Source organism: Drosophila suzukii, assembly GCF_043229965.1.
Source record: "Drosophila suzukii chromosome Y unlocalized genomic scaffold, CBGP_Dsuzu_IsoJpt1.0 scf_Y1, whole genome shotgun sequence".
NCBI lineage: Eukaryota > Metazoa > Arthropoda > Insecta > Diptera > Drosophilidae > Drosophila > Drosophila suzukii.
Window position 1 is genome coordinate 178,399 of NW_027255895.1, and position 16,169 is coordinate 194,567.

General features: G+C 39.3%; 3 protein-coding genes across 3 annotated transcripts; all 3 read left to right on the top strand.

Moving 5' to 3' along the window:
• The first annotated feature begins 2,655 nt into the window (after positions 1-2,655).
• On the top strand, positions 2,656-4,478 carry LOC139353911 (glycerol-3-phosphate dehydrogenase [NAD(+)], cytoplasmic-like). Its single transcript, XM_070998124.1, has 6 exons — positions 2,656-3,162; positions 3,227-3,433; positions 3,660-3,848; positions 3,904-4,087; positions 4,153-4,306; positions 4,367-4,478. Exons 1-6 carry the CDS (start codon positions 2,965-2,967, stop codon positions 4,461-4,463), a joined length of 1,029 nt encoding a protein of 342 aa, XP_070854225.1. The 5' UTR covers positions 2,656-2,964; the 3' UTR covers positions 4,464-4,478.
• Positions 4,479-7,732: 3,254 nt separating this feature from the next.
• Positions 7,733-9,383, top strand: LOC139353892 (glycerol-3-phosphate dehydrogenase [NAD(+)], cytoplasmic-like). Its single transcript, XM_070998112.1, has 6 exons — positions 7,733-8,254; positions 8,477-8,665; positions 8,721-8,904; positions 8,970-9,123; positions 9,184-9,276; positions 9,338-9,383. The coding sequence occupies exons 1-6, from the start codon at positions 8,057-8,059 to the stop codon at positions 9,366-9,368; spliced, it is 849 nt and encodes a 282-aa protein (XP_070854213.1). The 5' UTR covers positions 7,733-8,056; the 3' UTR covers positions 9,369-9,383.
• A 3,182-nt stretch (positions 9,384-12,565) lies between these two features.
• Positions 12,566-14,091, top strand: LOC139353925 (glycerol-3-phosphate dehydrogenase [NAD(+)], cytoplasmic-like). The gene is made up of 5 exons (XM_070998135.1): positions 12,566-13,071; positions 13,294-13,482; positions 13,538-13,721; positions 13,787-13,934; positions 13,995-14,091. Exons 1-5 carry the CDS (start codon positions 12,874-12,876, stop codon positions 14,089-14,091), a joined length of 816 nt encoding a protein of 271 aa, XP_070854236.1. The 5' UTR covers positions 12,566-12,873.
• Positions 14,092-16,169: the final 2,078 nt, after the last annotated feature.

Sequence of the window (16,169 nt, forward strand, 5' to 3'; positions counted from 1 at the left end):
AATGGGAGCAACCACTGGAGGACTCATCGAGATCAGGGGTTCACTGAACTATACGTCAAACAGCTCTATATGTCAACACGTCTTTGTAAGGCAGTAGTCAGTCAGTCAACGAAAGATCTCATAGCAGAAACATCTAAAATATATCTAAAAAATTTCTCCTGAAAGAAAATATATTTTCAAAATGCCAAATGTCATCAATACAATGGATCCACTTTCAGGAAAACCAGCCAGGAATTACGTGATCTTAACTGTGGCGCTGCTATCACTTGTGTTTATGACGATTTATTTCCAAAATGCTGTATTCATCGCACATCGTGAGACATCAGGATTCTGGAAATTGGTAAAGAAGATTACTGACTATTTAGGGGAGCCTGAAAAGCCCAAAGTGGTGCCCAACTATTATCAAAGAATGTTGAACTATGTGATGCGCTAATTATCTATTGAAATCAGTAGGGATCCTTACTTTCATTCCTAAATTTGACAATTTCAAGATTCAGATTCCGGGATCCGAAAGCTTAAATTTTTACTTTAATACAATGTGATACTATCTGAAGACCTGAGAAGTCAGATAGATCCTCCTATGGATACACAGTACACCTCAACACCAAGACGAAGACACCCAAACAAGATGTTTTACCACTTCTGGAAGTCAAGAACCCCCATCTGTATTTTAATATAATCTCAAACAATCTGAAGTCCTAAGAAATCATTTGGGTCTTCACAAACATTACATGCAAACATCAGTTCACTGAAAACCAAGGAAAGGAACTAACCTTCATTTTCTTACTACCAAGAAACATGGATAATAACTAATACACAAGGTGGAGCGGATAATCTTTGTCTATATGTTGAAAGAATCTGGAACCCTAATCATCCCAAGAAACAATTGCAACTCTACCACTATCACGTGCAAATGTTATCGTCGCCTGGCAACCTTTTAATCTTTTAATAAATGATTTATGCAATTCATTTAGTTTTCGGCTTTGCGATTTCGTGTGAATTTTTTCAAGCATAATTAAATCAAAGCAACAAAGGCGGTAATCAGCGGGCGGGGGTATGATTGCATCCGGATTATGTAAACGGATTAGTTCAAATGTCGAAATTGTCCAATTTGATTACATTAGCAAACAGCGTTTAATCCATGCCGAATGACAATTATTGTGTATGATTGCACTCTGTGATAGGCTGTTTTTTTAATGCATCGCTGTGTGTAACAATATGTATGTAAATTATTTATTAATAAATTTAAAAATGATTGAAACAGGTCGAGGAAAACAGATTACTAGGAAAAGATACAATGCAATATATCAAAAGATTATATCCATGAAATCATTTTCATTCATGCATACATTATTTTTCGGAGAGCAGCAAAATTAATGCACGTTCAGTCCAAAGGCATTTCAATTTATTTGGAACTAATTTTTTGTGCGTGTGTAAAACAGGGCAAATGTTTTCCATTTCAATTGGTTTATTAGTTCATTTCAGATGTGCAGTTTAGGCAAGCTTATAGCAAATATTCAGCTTACGTGTTGGGCGCGTGCAGGTGCAAAATAGTTGGCCAGGTGGGTAAAAATGAAATGGAAATCCCCGGAACGAAATCAAACTGTCCGGTTCGCTCTGACTACGGTTAAACAAATATATGCCTGGGGTCCCGGGCAAACAGAAAAAGCTATGGAAATTTGCATATCAGGTGGGTTGGACCAGGACCGGGAAAACTCCACTTATTTGCCCATTTCTTGTGGCATTTTTCAGTGGGTGGTGGGCTGCGCTTCCTGGTTTTTCCGATGCTTCCCTTCGCCTTTGACGATAATTACACGGTAAATTTGGCAAAATGTGACGTCAAACAGCAAACAAGACGCCAGTGAAGACCCAAAACAAGTTGCACGTATCTATAAGCAATGTATCTGTGCATCCCCACACCCATACATTTGCCGGCAGGAACACAGATACCATGTTCAGCTACAAATTCCACAGATACACCTTTATACAGAGGCAGTGGCGCAGGCACTTCAAAAAATAAATAACAATTTGGTACGTTACACACGTCTCGGCTTATGCAAACGTATCTGCAACTTGTTCCCTCTCTATCTATCTCTCTCTACCCCCATATGGCCGTCTCTCTCTGGCAAAAGAATGCTTCATTTCATGACCACCCACTTGGCAAACAGAAAACGCACAGGACATACACACAGGACGACTGACGAGAGGCCCTCGGAATGGTGTTGTTTGTTGATTCGGTTGTTCTTGCTGCCTCTTGTTTGCCCCCAAATTGAACAAATACCTAAAACAATCCTCGCTAGAACAGATATCACTGGGATGGTACGGGAAAGCCCAAAATAAGGTATCTGAAACTGTAAGATATTGCTTTTTTAATTTAATAATGAAGGAAAAACCATTCTTAAACGAAACTTAACCAAGGATCGAATAAAAAAGGTATTTTAGCAAAATGATCTATTTTGAAAAGTCTACTGAGATTTGTATTTTTAAAAGTCAAATAAAACTTTTTACAATTTCAGTATGGAAATAAGCAATACGTAATGGCAAATAAGTGTTATTTTGGAGCCCTCCTTTTTAGTTTGACCAATTTAAAATGAAAACTATTAGTTTATAATAATAAAACATATTTCTTTTCTACACCTTGACTTGCTTGTCACTTTTGTTTTTTAGACTTTGTCAGCTAAAACAAAACATAAAATCGGCAATCTCTGGATTCGGCCCAAATATTATGCTCGCGTATTTGGTGAAAATTTTCAGTTATAAGAAATAAATTTGTTGCAGAAATCGGAAGAAAGTGAGCGTCGGAAGACAGGGGTTGCGGGATCTCGGATTTGTTTTTGACCATGGATCAGCTGTCGATCAACCAGGTGTTTATCCGCCGTTCGGACGGCCGAGTCCACTTGGCGGGGATTATCAAACTGGAGGGCGGTGCCAGTAATCTGGTGACGGTGGAGTGGTCCGAAGGACATGCTGTGCGGGGCAAGGAGCTGCCCTTGGAATGCTAGGAATGTGGGCCGGAATGTGATGAATTCGCAGACACTTGACGAAAAGGTGCCCATGTACGTCTACGAGGAAATTGTCGACGGACGCAAGCTTACCGAAATCATCAACACCACCCACATGAATGCCAAGTACATGCCGAACTTTAAACTGCCGCCAAATATTGTGGGTGTATTATGAATGATTGACAATATGTTGACATGCTTAATGTTTCTTTTTTTATTCAAAGGTGGCCGTGGATGATATAGTGGCCACGGCCCGGGATGCGGATATTATAATATTTGCCATCCCGCCCACTTTCGTCAGTAGCTGCTGCAAAACACTGCTGGGGAAAGTAAAGCCCACTGCCCACGCAGTCTCCCTGGTTAAAGGATTCGAGCGCGGCGATGATGGGCAATTCGTCCTGATATCCCAGATCATAATGCGGCAGCTGAAGGTGAGTATGGTTTAGTTTTGAAAATTAAAAACAAGATAGTCATTCAACAATCATAGCGCTTTCCTATAAATTGTATATTTTAACTTGGATTTTTAAAGACTTTTTTGTATATTTATACAGTTTTCCTTTGGCTATTTTAGATAGTTAAAGAGCCATTATTTAAAGCTTTCAATATTTTCTTACGTTGACCTCTAATCTTTTTCCTTTTATCATATTAATTATATAGATTCCATGTTCCGTCCTGGTGGGCTGTAATTTGCCCTACGAGCTGGCGCATGATCACTTTGCCGAGGGCACAGTGGGCTGTCGAGATCAGAAGTATTATCGAGTGCTGCACGACATATTTAAGTCACCCACTTTCCGTGTGGTGGTTACCGAGGATGCCGATTGTGTGGAGATCTGTTCCACTTTGAGAGTGAGTTTCTGCATTAATAATTATAATTTCAACAATACCCTCTTCCTGTTTTCAGAACATAATAGCCTTTGCGGCTGGTTGTTCAGATGGCATGGAGTTGAATGAAAACACAAAGGGTGGAATCATTCGGAGGGGATTTTTGGAGATGCTTCAGTTTGTGGATGTTTTTTACCCAGGCTGCCGCATGGGAACCTTTTTTGAGTCCTGTGGAATATCCGATTTGGTCACTAGTTGTTATGGTAACTAATTGCTATAAACTATTAATATAAATACTTATATTTTAATAAATATATTTGTCTTATAGCTAATCGCAACCGCAAGTTGGCCGAGGCCTTTGTAAAGACAGGAAAACCTCTCAGTGAGCTGGAGCACATCCTTATACCAGGACATGAACCATTGGGTCCAGTGACAGCTGAACTTGTTCACCATATGCTTAAAAAGAAGGGCTTGGAGGATAAGTTAGTGTGATATAAAGATGAGCACCACCAAAGGCTATAATAAACTTGATTTCCCCGCAGATTTCCTCTCTTCACATGTGTTTACAGGATCTGCACTGGGGATTATCCCCTGCACCGCCTGGTGGAAACTCTGATTAAGGCACGCGAGGATATGTAAGATGGAACTTCCTGGAACCCCTTGCTGATCTAGTACTAATAATTAATCTCCCTGCAGCTTTCACCCGCTCCATACGTCCCAGCTTTGAGGGTCTTCGTTTAATGTGTAATATTATTTAAATAAAACCAGAACAACTGCAACCAAACAACACAGAAATTTGCGTTCTTTCTTTAACCGTTTAGCCGACAAAATGGAGCACACGAGTTGGGGCTTTGTCTGGGGATATACACGAGTATATGGGTGTATATATGGTATTTGCCAGGACGCTCAGCTCGGTGTTCAAACAAAGCCCCTCCACATTTGTATTGTGCGTCTTTTCTTGCTGCAGTTCAAGTATTCCTTTGCGGAGAGAGTGCACTCCATTGAATGCACCAACGCTCCCAGCACATCGAAAAACAACGAAAATCACTTCAGTCGGGGATCCGGATCCGGATGAATGGAAAAGAAAGCCGCCCCGCTTTCCATCTCATTGTTTTCCATGGCCCAACTATAAATTTATGTGTGTTTCTCGGTGTCCGGTAGTTGTTTTTCTTTTATTTTTTAGCATTGTATTGCGGCTGAAGTGCTTTCCAATCGGAATTGAGGAAATGGGAGCAACCACTGGAGGACTCATCGAGATCAGGGGTTCACTGAACTATACGTCAAACAGCTCTATATGTCAACACGTCTTTGTAAGGCAGTAGTCAGTCAGTCAACGAAAGATCTCATAGCAGAAACATCTAAAATATATCTAAAAAATTTCTCCTGAAAAAAAATATATTTTCAAAATGCCAAATGTCATCAATACAATGGATCCACTTTCAGGAAAACCAGCCAGGAATTACGTGATCTTAACTGTGGCGCTGCTATCACTTGTGTTTATGACGATTTATTTCCAAAATGCTGTATTCATCGCACATCGTGAGACATCAGGATTCTGGAAATTGGTAAAGAAGATTACTGACTATTTAGGGGAGCCTGAAAAGCCCAAAGTGGTGCCCAACTATTATCAAAGAATGTTGAACTATGTGATGCGCTAATTATCTATTGAAATCAGTAGGGATCCTTACTTTCATTCCTAAATTTGACAATTTCAAGATTCAGATTCCGGGATCCGAAAGCTTAAATTTTTACTTTAATACAATGTGATACTATCTGAAGACCTGAGAAGTCAGATAGATCCTCCTATGGATACACAGTACACCTCAACACCAAGACGAAGACACCCAAACAAGATGTTTTACCACTTCTGGAAGTCAAGAACCCCCATATGTATTTTAATATAATCTCAAACAATCTGAAGTCCTAAGAAATCATTTGGGTCTTCACAAACATTACATGCAAACATCAGTTCACTGAAAACCAAGGAAAGGAACTAACCTTCATTTTCTTACTACCAAGAAACATGGATAATAACTAATACACAAGGTGGAGCGGATAATCTTTGTCTATATGTTGAAAGAATCTGGAACCCTAATCATCCCATGAAACAATTGCAAATCTACCACTATCACGTGCAAATGTTATCGTCGCCTGGCAACCTTTTAATCTTTTAATAAATGATTTATGCAATTCATTTAGTTTTCGGCTTTGCGATTTCGTGTGAATTTTTTCAAGCATAATTAAATCAAAGCAACAAAGGCGGTAATCAGCGGGCGGGGGTATGATTGCATCCGGATTATGTAAACGGATTAGTTCAAATGTCGAAATTGTCCAATTTGATTACATTAGCAAACAGCGTTTAATCCATGCCGAATGACAATTATTGTGTATGATTGCACTCTGTGATAGGCTGTTTTTTTAATGCATCGCTGTGTGTAACAATATGTATGTAAATTATTTATTAATAAATTTAAAAATGATTGAAACAAGTCGAGGAAAACAGATTACTAGGAAAAGATACAATGCAATATATCAAAAGATTATATCCATGAAATCATTTTTATTCATGCATACATTATTTTTCGGAGAGCAGCAAAATTAATGCACGTTCAGTCCAAAGGCATTTCAATTTATTTGGAATTAATTTTTTGTGCGTGTGTAAAACAGGGCAAATGTTTTCCATTTCAATTGGTTTATTAGTTCATTTCAGATGTGCAGTTTAGGAAAGCATATAGCAACTATTCAGCTTACGTGTTGGGCGCGTGCAGGTGCAAAATAGTTGGCCAGGTGGGTAAAAATGAAATGGAAATCCCCGGAACGAAATCAAACTGTCCGGTTCGCTCTGACTATGGTTAAACAAATATATGCCTGGGGTCCCGGGCAAACAGAAAAAGCTATGGAAATTTGCATATCAGGTGGGTTGGACCAGGACCGGGAAAACTCCACTTATTTGCTCATTTCTTGTGGCATTTTTCAGTGGGTGGTGGGCTACGTTTCCTGGTTTTTCCGATGCTTCCCTTCGCCTTTGACGATAATTACACGGTAAATTTGGCAAAATGTGACGTCAAACAGCAAACAAGACGCCAGTGAAGACCCAAAACAAGTTGCACGTATCTATAAGCAATGTATCTGTGCATCCCCACACCCATACATTTGCCGGCAGGAACACAGATACCATGTTCAGCTACAAATTCCACAGATACACCTTTATACAGAGGCAGTGGCGCAGGCACTTCAAAAAATAAATAACAATTTAATACGTTACACACGTCTCGGCTTATGCAAACGTATCTGCAACTTGTTCCCTCTCTATCTATCTCTCTCTACCCCCATATGGCCGTCTCTCTCTGGCAAAAGAATGCTTCATTTCATGACCACCCACTTGGCAAACAGAAAACGCACAGGACATACACACAGGACGACTGACGAGAGGCCCTCGGAATGGTGTTGTTTGTTGATTCGGTTGTTCTTGCTGCCTCTTGTTTGCCCCCAAATTGAACAAATACCTAAAACAATCCTCGCTAGAACAGATATCACTGGGATGGTACGGGAAAGCCCAAAATAAGGTATCTGAAACTGTAAGATATTGCTTTTTTAATTTAATAATGAAGGAAAAACCATTCTTAAACGAAACTTAACCAAGGACCGAATAAAAAAGGTATTTTAGCAAAATGATCTATTTTGAAAAGTCTACTGAGATTTGTATTTTTAACAGTCAAATAAAACTTTTTACAATTTCAGTATGGAAATAAGCAATACGTAATTGCAAATAAGTGTTATTTTGAGACCCTCCTTTTTAGTTTGACCAGTCCTAATAAAAAATTCATAAATATGGCTTTTAATTTCAACAAATTTAAAATGAAAACTATTAGTTTATAATAATAAAACATATTTCTTTTCTACACCTTGACTTGCTTGTCACTTTTGTTTTTTAGACTTTGTCAGCTAAAACAAAACATAAAATCGGCAATCTCTGGATTCGGCCCAAATATTATGCACGCGTATTTGGTGAAAATTTTCAGTTATAAGAAATAAATTTGTTGCAGAAATCGGAAGAAAGTGAGCGTCGGAAGACAGGGGTTGCGGGATCTCGGATTTGTTTTTGACCATGGATCAGCTGTCGATCAACCAGGTGTTTATCCGCCGTTCGGACGGCCGAGTCCACTTGGCGGGGATTATCAAACTGGAGGGCGGTGCCAGTAATCTGGTGACGGTGGAGTAATCCGAAGGACATGCAGTGCGGGGCAAGGAGCTGCCCTTGGAATGCTAGGAATGTGGGCCGGAATGTGATGAATTCGCAGACACTTGACGAAAAGGTGCCCATGTACGTCTACGAGGAAATTGTCGACGGTCGCAAGCTCACCGAAATCATCAACACCACCCACATGAATGCCAAGTACATGCCGAACTTTGAACTGCCGCCAAATATTGTGGGTGTATTATGATTGATTGACAATATGTTCAGTCATTCAACAATCATAGCGCTTTCCTATAAATTGTATATTTTAACTTGGATTTTTAAAGACTTTTTTGTATATTTATACAGTTTTCCTTTGGCTATTTTAGATAGTTTAAGAGCCATTATTTAAAGCTTTCAATATTTTCTTACGTTGACCTCTAATCTTTTTCCTTTTATCATATTAATTATATAGATTCCATGTTCCGTCCTGGTGGGCTGTAATTTGCCCTACGAGCTGGCGCATGATCACTTTGCCGAGGGCACAGTGGGCTGTCGAGATCAGAAGTATTATCGAGTGCTGCACGACATATTTAAGTCACCCACTTTCCGTGTGGTGGTTACCGAGGATGCCGATTGTGTGGAGATCTGTTCCACTTTGAGAGTGAGTTTCTGCATTAATAATTATAATTTCAACAATACCCTCTTCCTGTTTTCAGAACATAATAGCCTTTGCGGCTGGTTGTTCAGATGGCATGGAGTTGAATGAAAACACAAAGGGTGGAATCATTCGGAGGGGATTTTTGGAGATGCTTCAGTTTGTGGATGTTTTTTACCCAGGCTGCCGCATGGGAACCTTTTTTGAGTCCTGTGGAATATCCGATTTGGTCACTAGTTGTTATGGTAACTAATTGCTATAAACTATTAATATAAATACTTATATTTTAATAAATATATTTGTCTTATAGCTAATCGCAACCGCAAGTTGGCCGAGGCCTTTGTAAAGACAGGAAAACCTCTCAGTGAGCTGGAGCACATCCTTATACCAGGACATGAACCATTGGGTCCAGTGAGAGCTGAACTTGTTCACCATATGCTTAAAAAGAAGGGCTTGGAGGATAAGTTAGTGTGATATAAAGATGAGCACCACCAAAGGCTATAATAAACTTGATTTCCCCGCAGATTTCCTCTCTTCACATGTGTTTACAGGATCTGCACTGGGGATTATCCCCTGCACCGCCTGGTGGAAACTCTGATTAAGGCACGCGAGGATATGTAAGATGGAACTTCCTGGAACCCCTTGCTGATCTAGTACTAATAATTAATCTCCCTGCAGCTTTCACCCGCTCCATACTGTCCAGCTTTGAGGGTCTTCGTTTAATGTGTAATATTATTTAAATAAAACCAGAACAACTGCAACCAAACAACACAGAAATTTGCGTTCTTTCTTTAACCGTTTAGCCGACAAAATGGAGCACACGAGTTGGGGCTTTGTCTGGGGATATACACGAGTATATGGGTGTATATATGGTATTTGCCAGGACGCTCAGCTCGGTGTTCAAACAAAGCCCCTCCACATTTGTATTGTGCGACTTTTCTTGCTGCAGTTCAAGTATTCCTTTGCGGAGAGAGTGCACTCCATTGAATGCACCAACGCTCCCAGCACATCGAAAAACAACGAAAATCACTTCAGTCGGGGATCCGGATCCGGATGAATGGAAAAGAAAGCCGCCCCGCTTTCCATCTCATTGTTTTCCATGGCCCAACTATAAATTTATGTGTGTTTCTCGGTGTCCGGTAGTTGTTTTTCTTTTATTTTTTAGCATTTTATTGCGGCTGAAGTGCTTTCCAATCGGAATTGAGGAAATGGGAGCAACCACTGGAGGACTCATCGAGATCAGGGGTTCACTGAACTATACGTCAAACAGCTCTATATGTCAACACGTCTTTGTAAGGCAGTAGTCAGTCAGTCAACGAAAGATCTCATAGCAGAAACATCTTAAATATATCTAAAAAATTTCTCCTGAAAAAAAATATATTTTCAAAATGCCAAATGTCATCAATACAATGGATCCACTTTCAGGAAAACCAGCCAGGAATTACGTGATCTTAACTGTGGCGCTGCTATCACTTGTTTTTATGACGATTTATTTCCAAAATGCTGTATTCATCGCACATCGTGAGACATCAGGATTCTGGAAATTGGTAAAGAAGATTACAGACTATTTAGGGGAGCCTGAAAAGCCCAAAGTGGTGCCCAACTATTATCAAAGAATGTTGAACTATGTGATGCGCTAATTATCTATTGAAATCAGTAGGGATCCTTACTTTCATTCCTAAATTTGACAATTTCAAGATTCAGATTCCGGGATCCGAAAGCTTTAATTTTTACTTTAATACAATGTGATACTATCTGAAGACCTGAGAAGTCAGATAGATCCTCCTATGGATACACAGTACACCTCAACACCAAGACGAAGATACCCAAACAAGATGTTTTACCACTTCTGGAAGTCAAGAACCCCCATCTGTATTTTAATATAATCTCAAACAATCTGAAGTCCTAAGAAATCATTTGGGTCTTCACAAACATTACATGCAAACATCAGTTCACTGAAAACCAAGGAAAGGAACTAACCTTCATTTTCTTACTACCAAGAAACATGGATAATAACTAATACACAAGGTGGAGCGGATAATCTTTGTCTATATGTTGAAAGAATCTGGAACCCTAATCATCCCAAGAAACAATTGCAACTCTACCACTATCACGTGCAAATGTTATCGTCGCCTGGCATACTTTTAATCTTTTAATAAATGATTTATGCAATTCATTTAGTTTTCGGCTTTGCGATTTCGTGTGAATTTTTTCAAGCATAATTAAATCAAAGCAACAAAGGCGGTAATCAGCGGGCGGGGGTATGATTGCATCCGGATTATGTAAACGGATTAGTTCAAATGTCGAAATTGTCCAATTTGATTACATTAGCAAACAGCGTTTAATCCATGCCGAATGACAATTATTGTGTATGATTGCACTCTGTGATAGGCTGTTTTTTTAATGCATCGCTGTGTGTAACAATATGTATGTAAATTATTTATTAATAAATTTAAAAATGATTGAAACAGGTCGAGGAAAACAGATTACTAGGAAAAGATACAATGCAATATATCAAAAGATTATATCCATGAAATCATTTTCATTCATGCATACATTATTTTTCGGAGAGCAGCAAAATTAATGCACGTTCAGTCCAAAGGCATTTCAATTTATTTGGAATTAATTTTTTGTGCGTGTGTAAAACAGGGCAAATGTTTTCCATTTCAATTGGTTTATTAGTTCATTTCAGATGTGCAGTTTAGGCAAGCTTATAGCAAATATTCAGCTTACGTGTTGGGCGCGTGCAGGTGCAAAATAGTTGGCCAGGTGGGTAAAAATGAAATGGAAATCCCCGGAACGAAATCAAACTGTCCGGTTCGCTCTGACTACGGTTAAACAAATATATGCCTGGGGCCCCGGGCAAACAGAAAAAGCTATGGAAATTTGCATATCAGGTGGGTTGGACCAGGACCGGGAAAACTCCACTTATTTGCCCATTTCTTGTGGCATTTTTCAGTGGGTGGTGGGCTGCGTTTCCTGGTTTTTCCGATGCTTCCCTTCGCCTTTGACGATAATTACACGGTAAATTTGGCAAAATGTGACATCAAACAGCAAACAATACGCCAGTGAAGACCCAAAACAAGTTGCACGTATCTATAAGCAATGTATCTGTGCATCCCCACACCCATACATTTGCCGGCAGGAACACAGATACCATGTTCAGCTACAAATTCCACAGATACACCTTTATACAGAGGCAGTGGCGCAGGCACTTCAAAAAATAAATAACAATTTGGTACGTTACACACGTCTCGGCTTATGCAAACGTATCTGCAACTTGTTCCCTCTCTATCTATCTCTCTCTACCCCCATATGGCCGTCTCTCTCTGGCAAAAGAATGCTTCATTTCATGACCACCCACTTGGCAAACAGAAAACGCACAGGACATACACACAGAACGACTGACGAGAGGCCCTCGGAATGGTGTTGTTTGTTGATTCGGTTGTTCTTGCTGCCTCTTGTTTGCCCCCAAATTGAACAAATACCTAAAACAATCCTCGCTAGAACAGATATCACTGGGATGGTACGGGAAAGCCCAAAATAAGGTATCTGAAACTGTAAGATATTGCTTTTTTAATTTAATAATGAAGGAAAAACCATTCTTAAACGAAACTTAACCAAGGACCGAATAAAAAAGGTATTTTAGCAAAATGATCTATTTTGAAAAGTCTACTGAGATTTGTATTTTTAAAAGTCAAATAAAACTTTTTACAATTTCAGTATGGAAATAAGCAATACGTAATTGCAAATAAGTGTTATTTTGAGACCCTCCTTTTTAGTTTGACCAGTCCTAATAAAAAATTCATAAATATGGCTTTTAATTTCAACAAATTTAAAATGAAAACTATTAGTTTATAATAATAAAACATATTTCTTTTCTACACCTTGACTTGCTTGTCACTTTTGTTTTTTAGACTTTGTCAGCTAAAACAAAACATAAAATCGGCAACCTCTGGATTCGGCCCAAATATTATGCACGCGTATTTGGTGAAAATTTTCAGTTATAAGAAATAAATTTGTTGCAGAAATCGGAAGAAAGTGAGCGTCGGAAGACAGGGGTTGCGGGATCTCGGATTTGTTTTTGACCATGGATCAGCTGTCGATCAACCAGGTGTTTATCCGCCGTTCGGACGGCCGAGTCCACTTGGCGGGGATTATCAAACTGGAGGGCGGTGCCAGTAATCTGGTGACGGTGGAGTGGTCCGAAGGACATGCTGTGCGGGGCAAGGAGCTGCCCTTGGAATGCTAGGAATGTGGGCCGGAATGTGATGAATTCGCAGACACTTGACAAAAAGGTGCCCATGTACGTCTACGAGGAAATTGTCGACGGTCGCAAGCTCACCGAAATCATCAACACCACCCACATGAATGCCAAGTACATGCCGAACTTTGAACTGCCGCCAAATATTGTGGGTGTATTATGATTGATTGACAATATGTTCAGTCATTCAACAATCATAGCGCTTTCCTATAAATTGTATATTTTAACTTGGATTTTTAAAGACTTTTTTGTATATTTATACAGTTTTCCTTTGGCTATTTTAGATAGTTTAAGAGCCATTATTTAAAGCTTTCAATATTTTCTTACGTTGACCTCTAATCTTTTTCCTTTTATCATATTAATTATATAGATTCCATGTTCCGTCCTGGTGGGCTGTAATTTGCCCTACGAGCTGGCGCATGATCACTTTGCCGAGGGCACAGTGGGCTGTCGAGATCAGAAGTATTATCGAGTGCTGCACGACATATTTAAGTCACCCACTTTCCGTGTGGTGGTTACCGAGGATGCCGATTGTGTGGAGATCTGTTCCACTTTGAGAGTGAGTTTCTGCATTAATAATTATAATTTCAACAATACCCTCTTCCTTTTTTCAGAACATAATAGCCTTTGCGGCTGGTTGTTCAGATGGCATGGAGTTGAATGAAAACACAAAGGGTGGAATCATTCGGACGGGATTTTTGGAGATGCTTCAGTTTGTGGATGTTTTTTACCCAGGCTGCCGCATGGGAACCTTTTTTGAGTCCTGTGGAATATCCGATTTGGTCACTAGTTGTTATGGTAACTAATTGCTATAAACTATTAATATAAATACTTATATTTTAATAAATATATTTGTCTTATAGCTAATCGCAACCGCAAGTTGGCCGAGGCCTTTGTAAAGACAGGAAAACCTCTCAGTGAGCTGGAGCACATCCTTATACCAGGACATGAACCATTGGGTCCAGTGACAGCTGTTCACCATATGCTTAAAAAGAAGGGCTTGGAGGATAAGTTAGTGTGATATAAAGATGAGCACCACCAAAGGCTATAATAAACTTGATTTCCCCGCAGATTTCCTCACTTCACATGTGTTTACAGGATCTGCACTGGGGATTATCCCCTGCACCGCCTGGTGGAAACTCTGATTAAGGCACGCGAGGATATGTAATATGGAACTTCCTGGAACCCCTTGCTGATCTAGTACTAATAATTAATCTCCCTGCAGCTTTCACCCGCTCCATACGTTCCAGCTTTGAGGGTCTTCGTTTAATGTGTAATATTATTTAAATAAAATCAGAACAACTGCAACCAATCAACACAGAAATTTACGTTCTTTCTTTAACCGTTTAGCCGACAAAATGGAGCACACGAGTTGGGGCTTTGTCTGGGGATATACACGAGTATATGGGTGTATATATGGTATTTGCCAGGACGCTCAGCTCGGTGTTCAAACAAAGCCCCTCCACATTTGTATTGTGCGTCTTTTCTTGCTGCAGTTCAAGTATTCCTTTGCGGAGAGAGTGCACTCCATTGAATACACCAACGTTCCCAGCACATCGAAAAAGAACGGAAATCACTTCAGTCGGGGATCCGGATCCGGATGAATGGAAAAGAAAGCCGCCCCGCTTTCCATCTCATTGTTTTCCATGGCCCAACTATAAATTTATGTGTGTTTCTCGGTGTCCGGTAGTTCTTTTTCTTTTATTTTTTAGCATTGTATTGCAGCTGAAGTGCTTTCCAATCGGAATTGAGGAAATGGGAGCAACCACTGGAGGACTCATCGAGATCAGGGGTTCACTGAACTATACGTCAAACAGCTCTATATGTCAACAGGACTTTGTAAGGCAGTAGTCAGTCAGTCAACGAAAGATCTCATAGCAGAAACATCTAAAATATATCTAAAAAATTTCTCATGAAAAAAAATATATTTTCAAAATGTCAAATGTCATCAATACAATGGATCCACTTTCAGGAAAACCAGCCAGGAATTACGTGATCTTAAGTGTGGCGCTGCTATCACTTGTGTTTATGACGATCTATTTCCAAAATGCTGTATTCGTCGCACATCGTGAGACATCAGGATTCTGGAAATTGGTAAAGAAGATTACTGACTATTTAGGGGAGCCTGAAAAGCCCAAAGTGGTGCCCAACTATTATCAAAGAATGTTGAACTATGTGATGCGCTAATTATCTATTGAAATCAGTCGGGATCCTTACTTTCATTGCAAACAAGTTCCTAAATTTGACAATTTCAAGATTCAGATTCCGGGATCCGAAAGCTTAAATTTTTACTTTAATACAATGTGATACTATCTGAAGACCTGATAAGTCAGGTAGATCCTCCTACGGATACACAGTACACCTCAACACCAAGACGAAGACACCCAAACAAGATGTTTTACCACTTCTGGAAGTCAAGAACCCCCATCTGTATTTTAATATAATCTCAAACCATCTGAAGTCCTAAGAAATCATTTGGGTCTTCACAAACATTACATGCAAACATCAGTTCACTGGAAACCAAGGAAAGGAACTACCCTTCATTTTCTTACTACCAAGAAACATGGATAATAACTAATACACAAGGTGGAGCGGATAATCTTCGTCTATATGTTGAAAGAATCTGGAACCCTAATCATCCCAAGAAACAATTGCAACTCTACCACTATCACGTGCAAATGTTATCGTCGCCTGGCAACCTTTTAATCTGTTCACCGCCCATAAAAGTCAATTTTGAAATTGTTATTTAATAAATGATTTATGCAATTCATTTAGTTTTCGGCTTTGCGATTTCGTGTGAATTTTTTCAAGCATAATTAAATCAAAGCAACAAAGGCGGTAATCAGCGGGCGGGGGTATGATTGCATCCGGATTATGTAAACGGATTAGTTCAAATGTCGAAATTGTCCAATTTGATTACATTAGCAAACAGCGTTTAATCCATGCCGAATGACAATTATTGTGTATGATTGCACTCTGTGATAGGCTGTTTTTTTAATGCATCGCTGTGTGTAACAATATGTATGTAAATTATTTATTAATAAATTTAAAAATGATTGAAACAGGTCAAGGAAAACAGATTACTAGGAAAAGATACAATGCAATATATCAAAAGATTATATCCATGAAATCATTTTCTTCATTATTCATGCATACATTATTTTTCGGAGAGCAGCAAAATTAATGCACGTTCAGTCCAATGGCTTTTCAATTTATTTGGAATTAATTTTTTGTGCATGTGTAAAA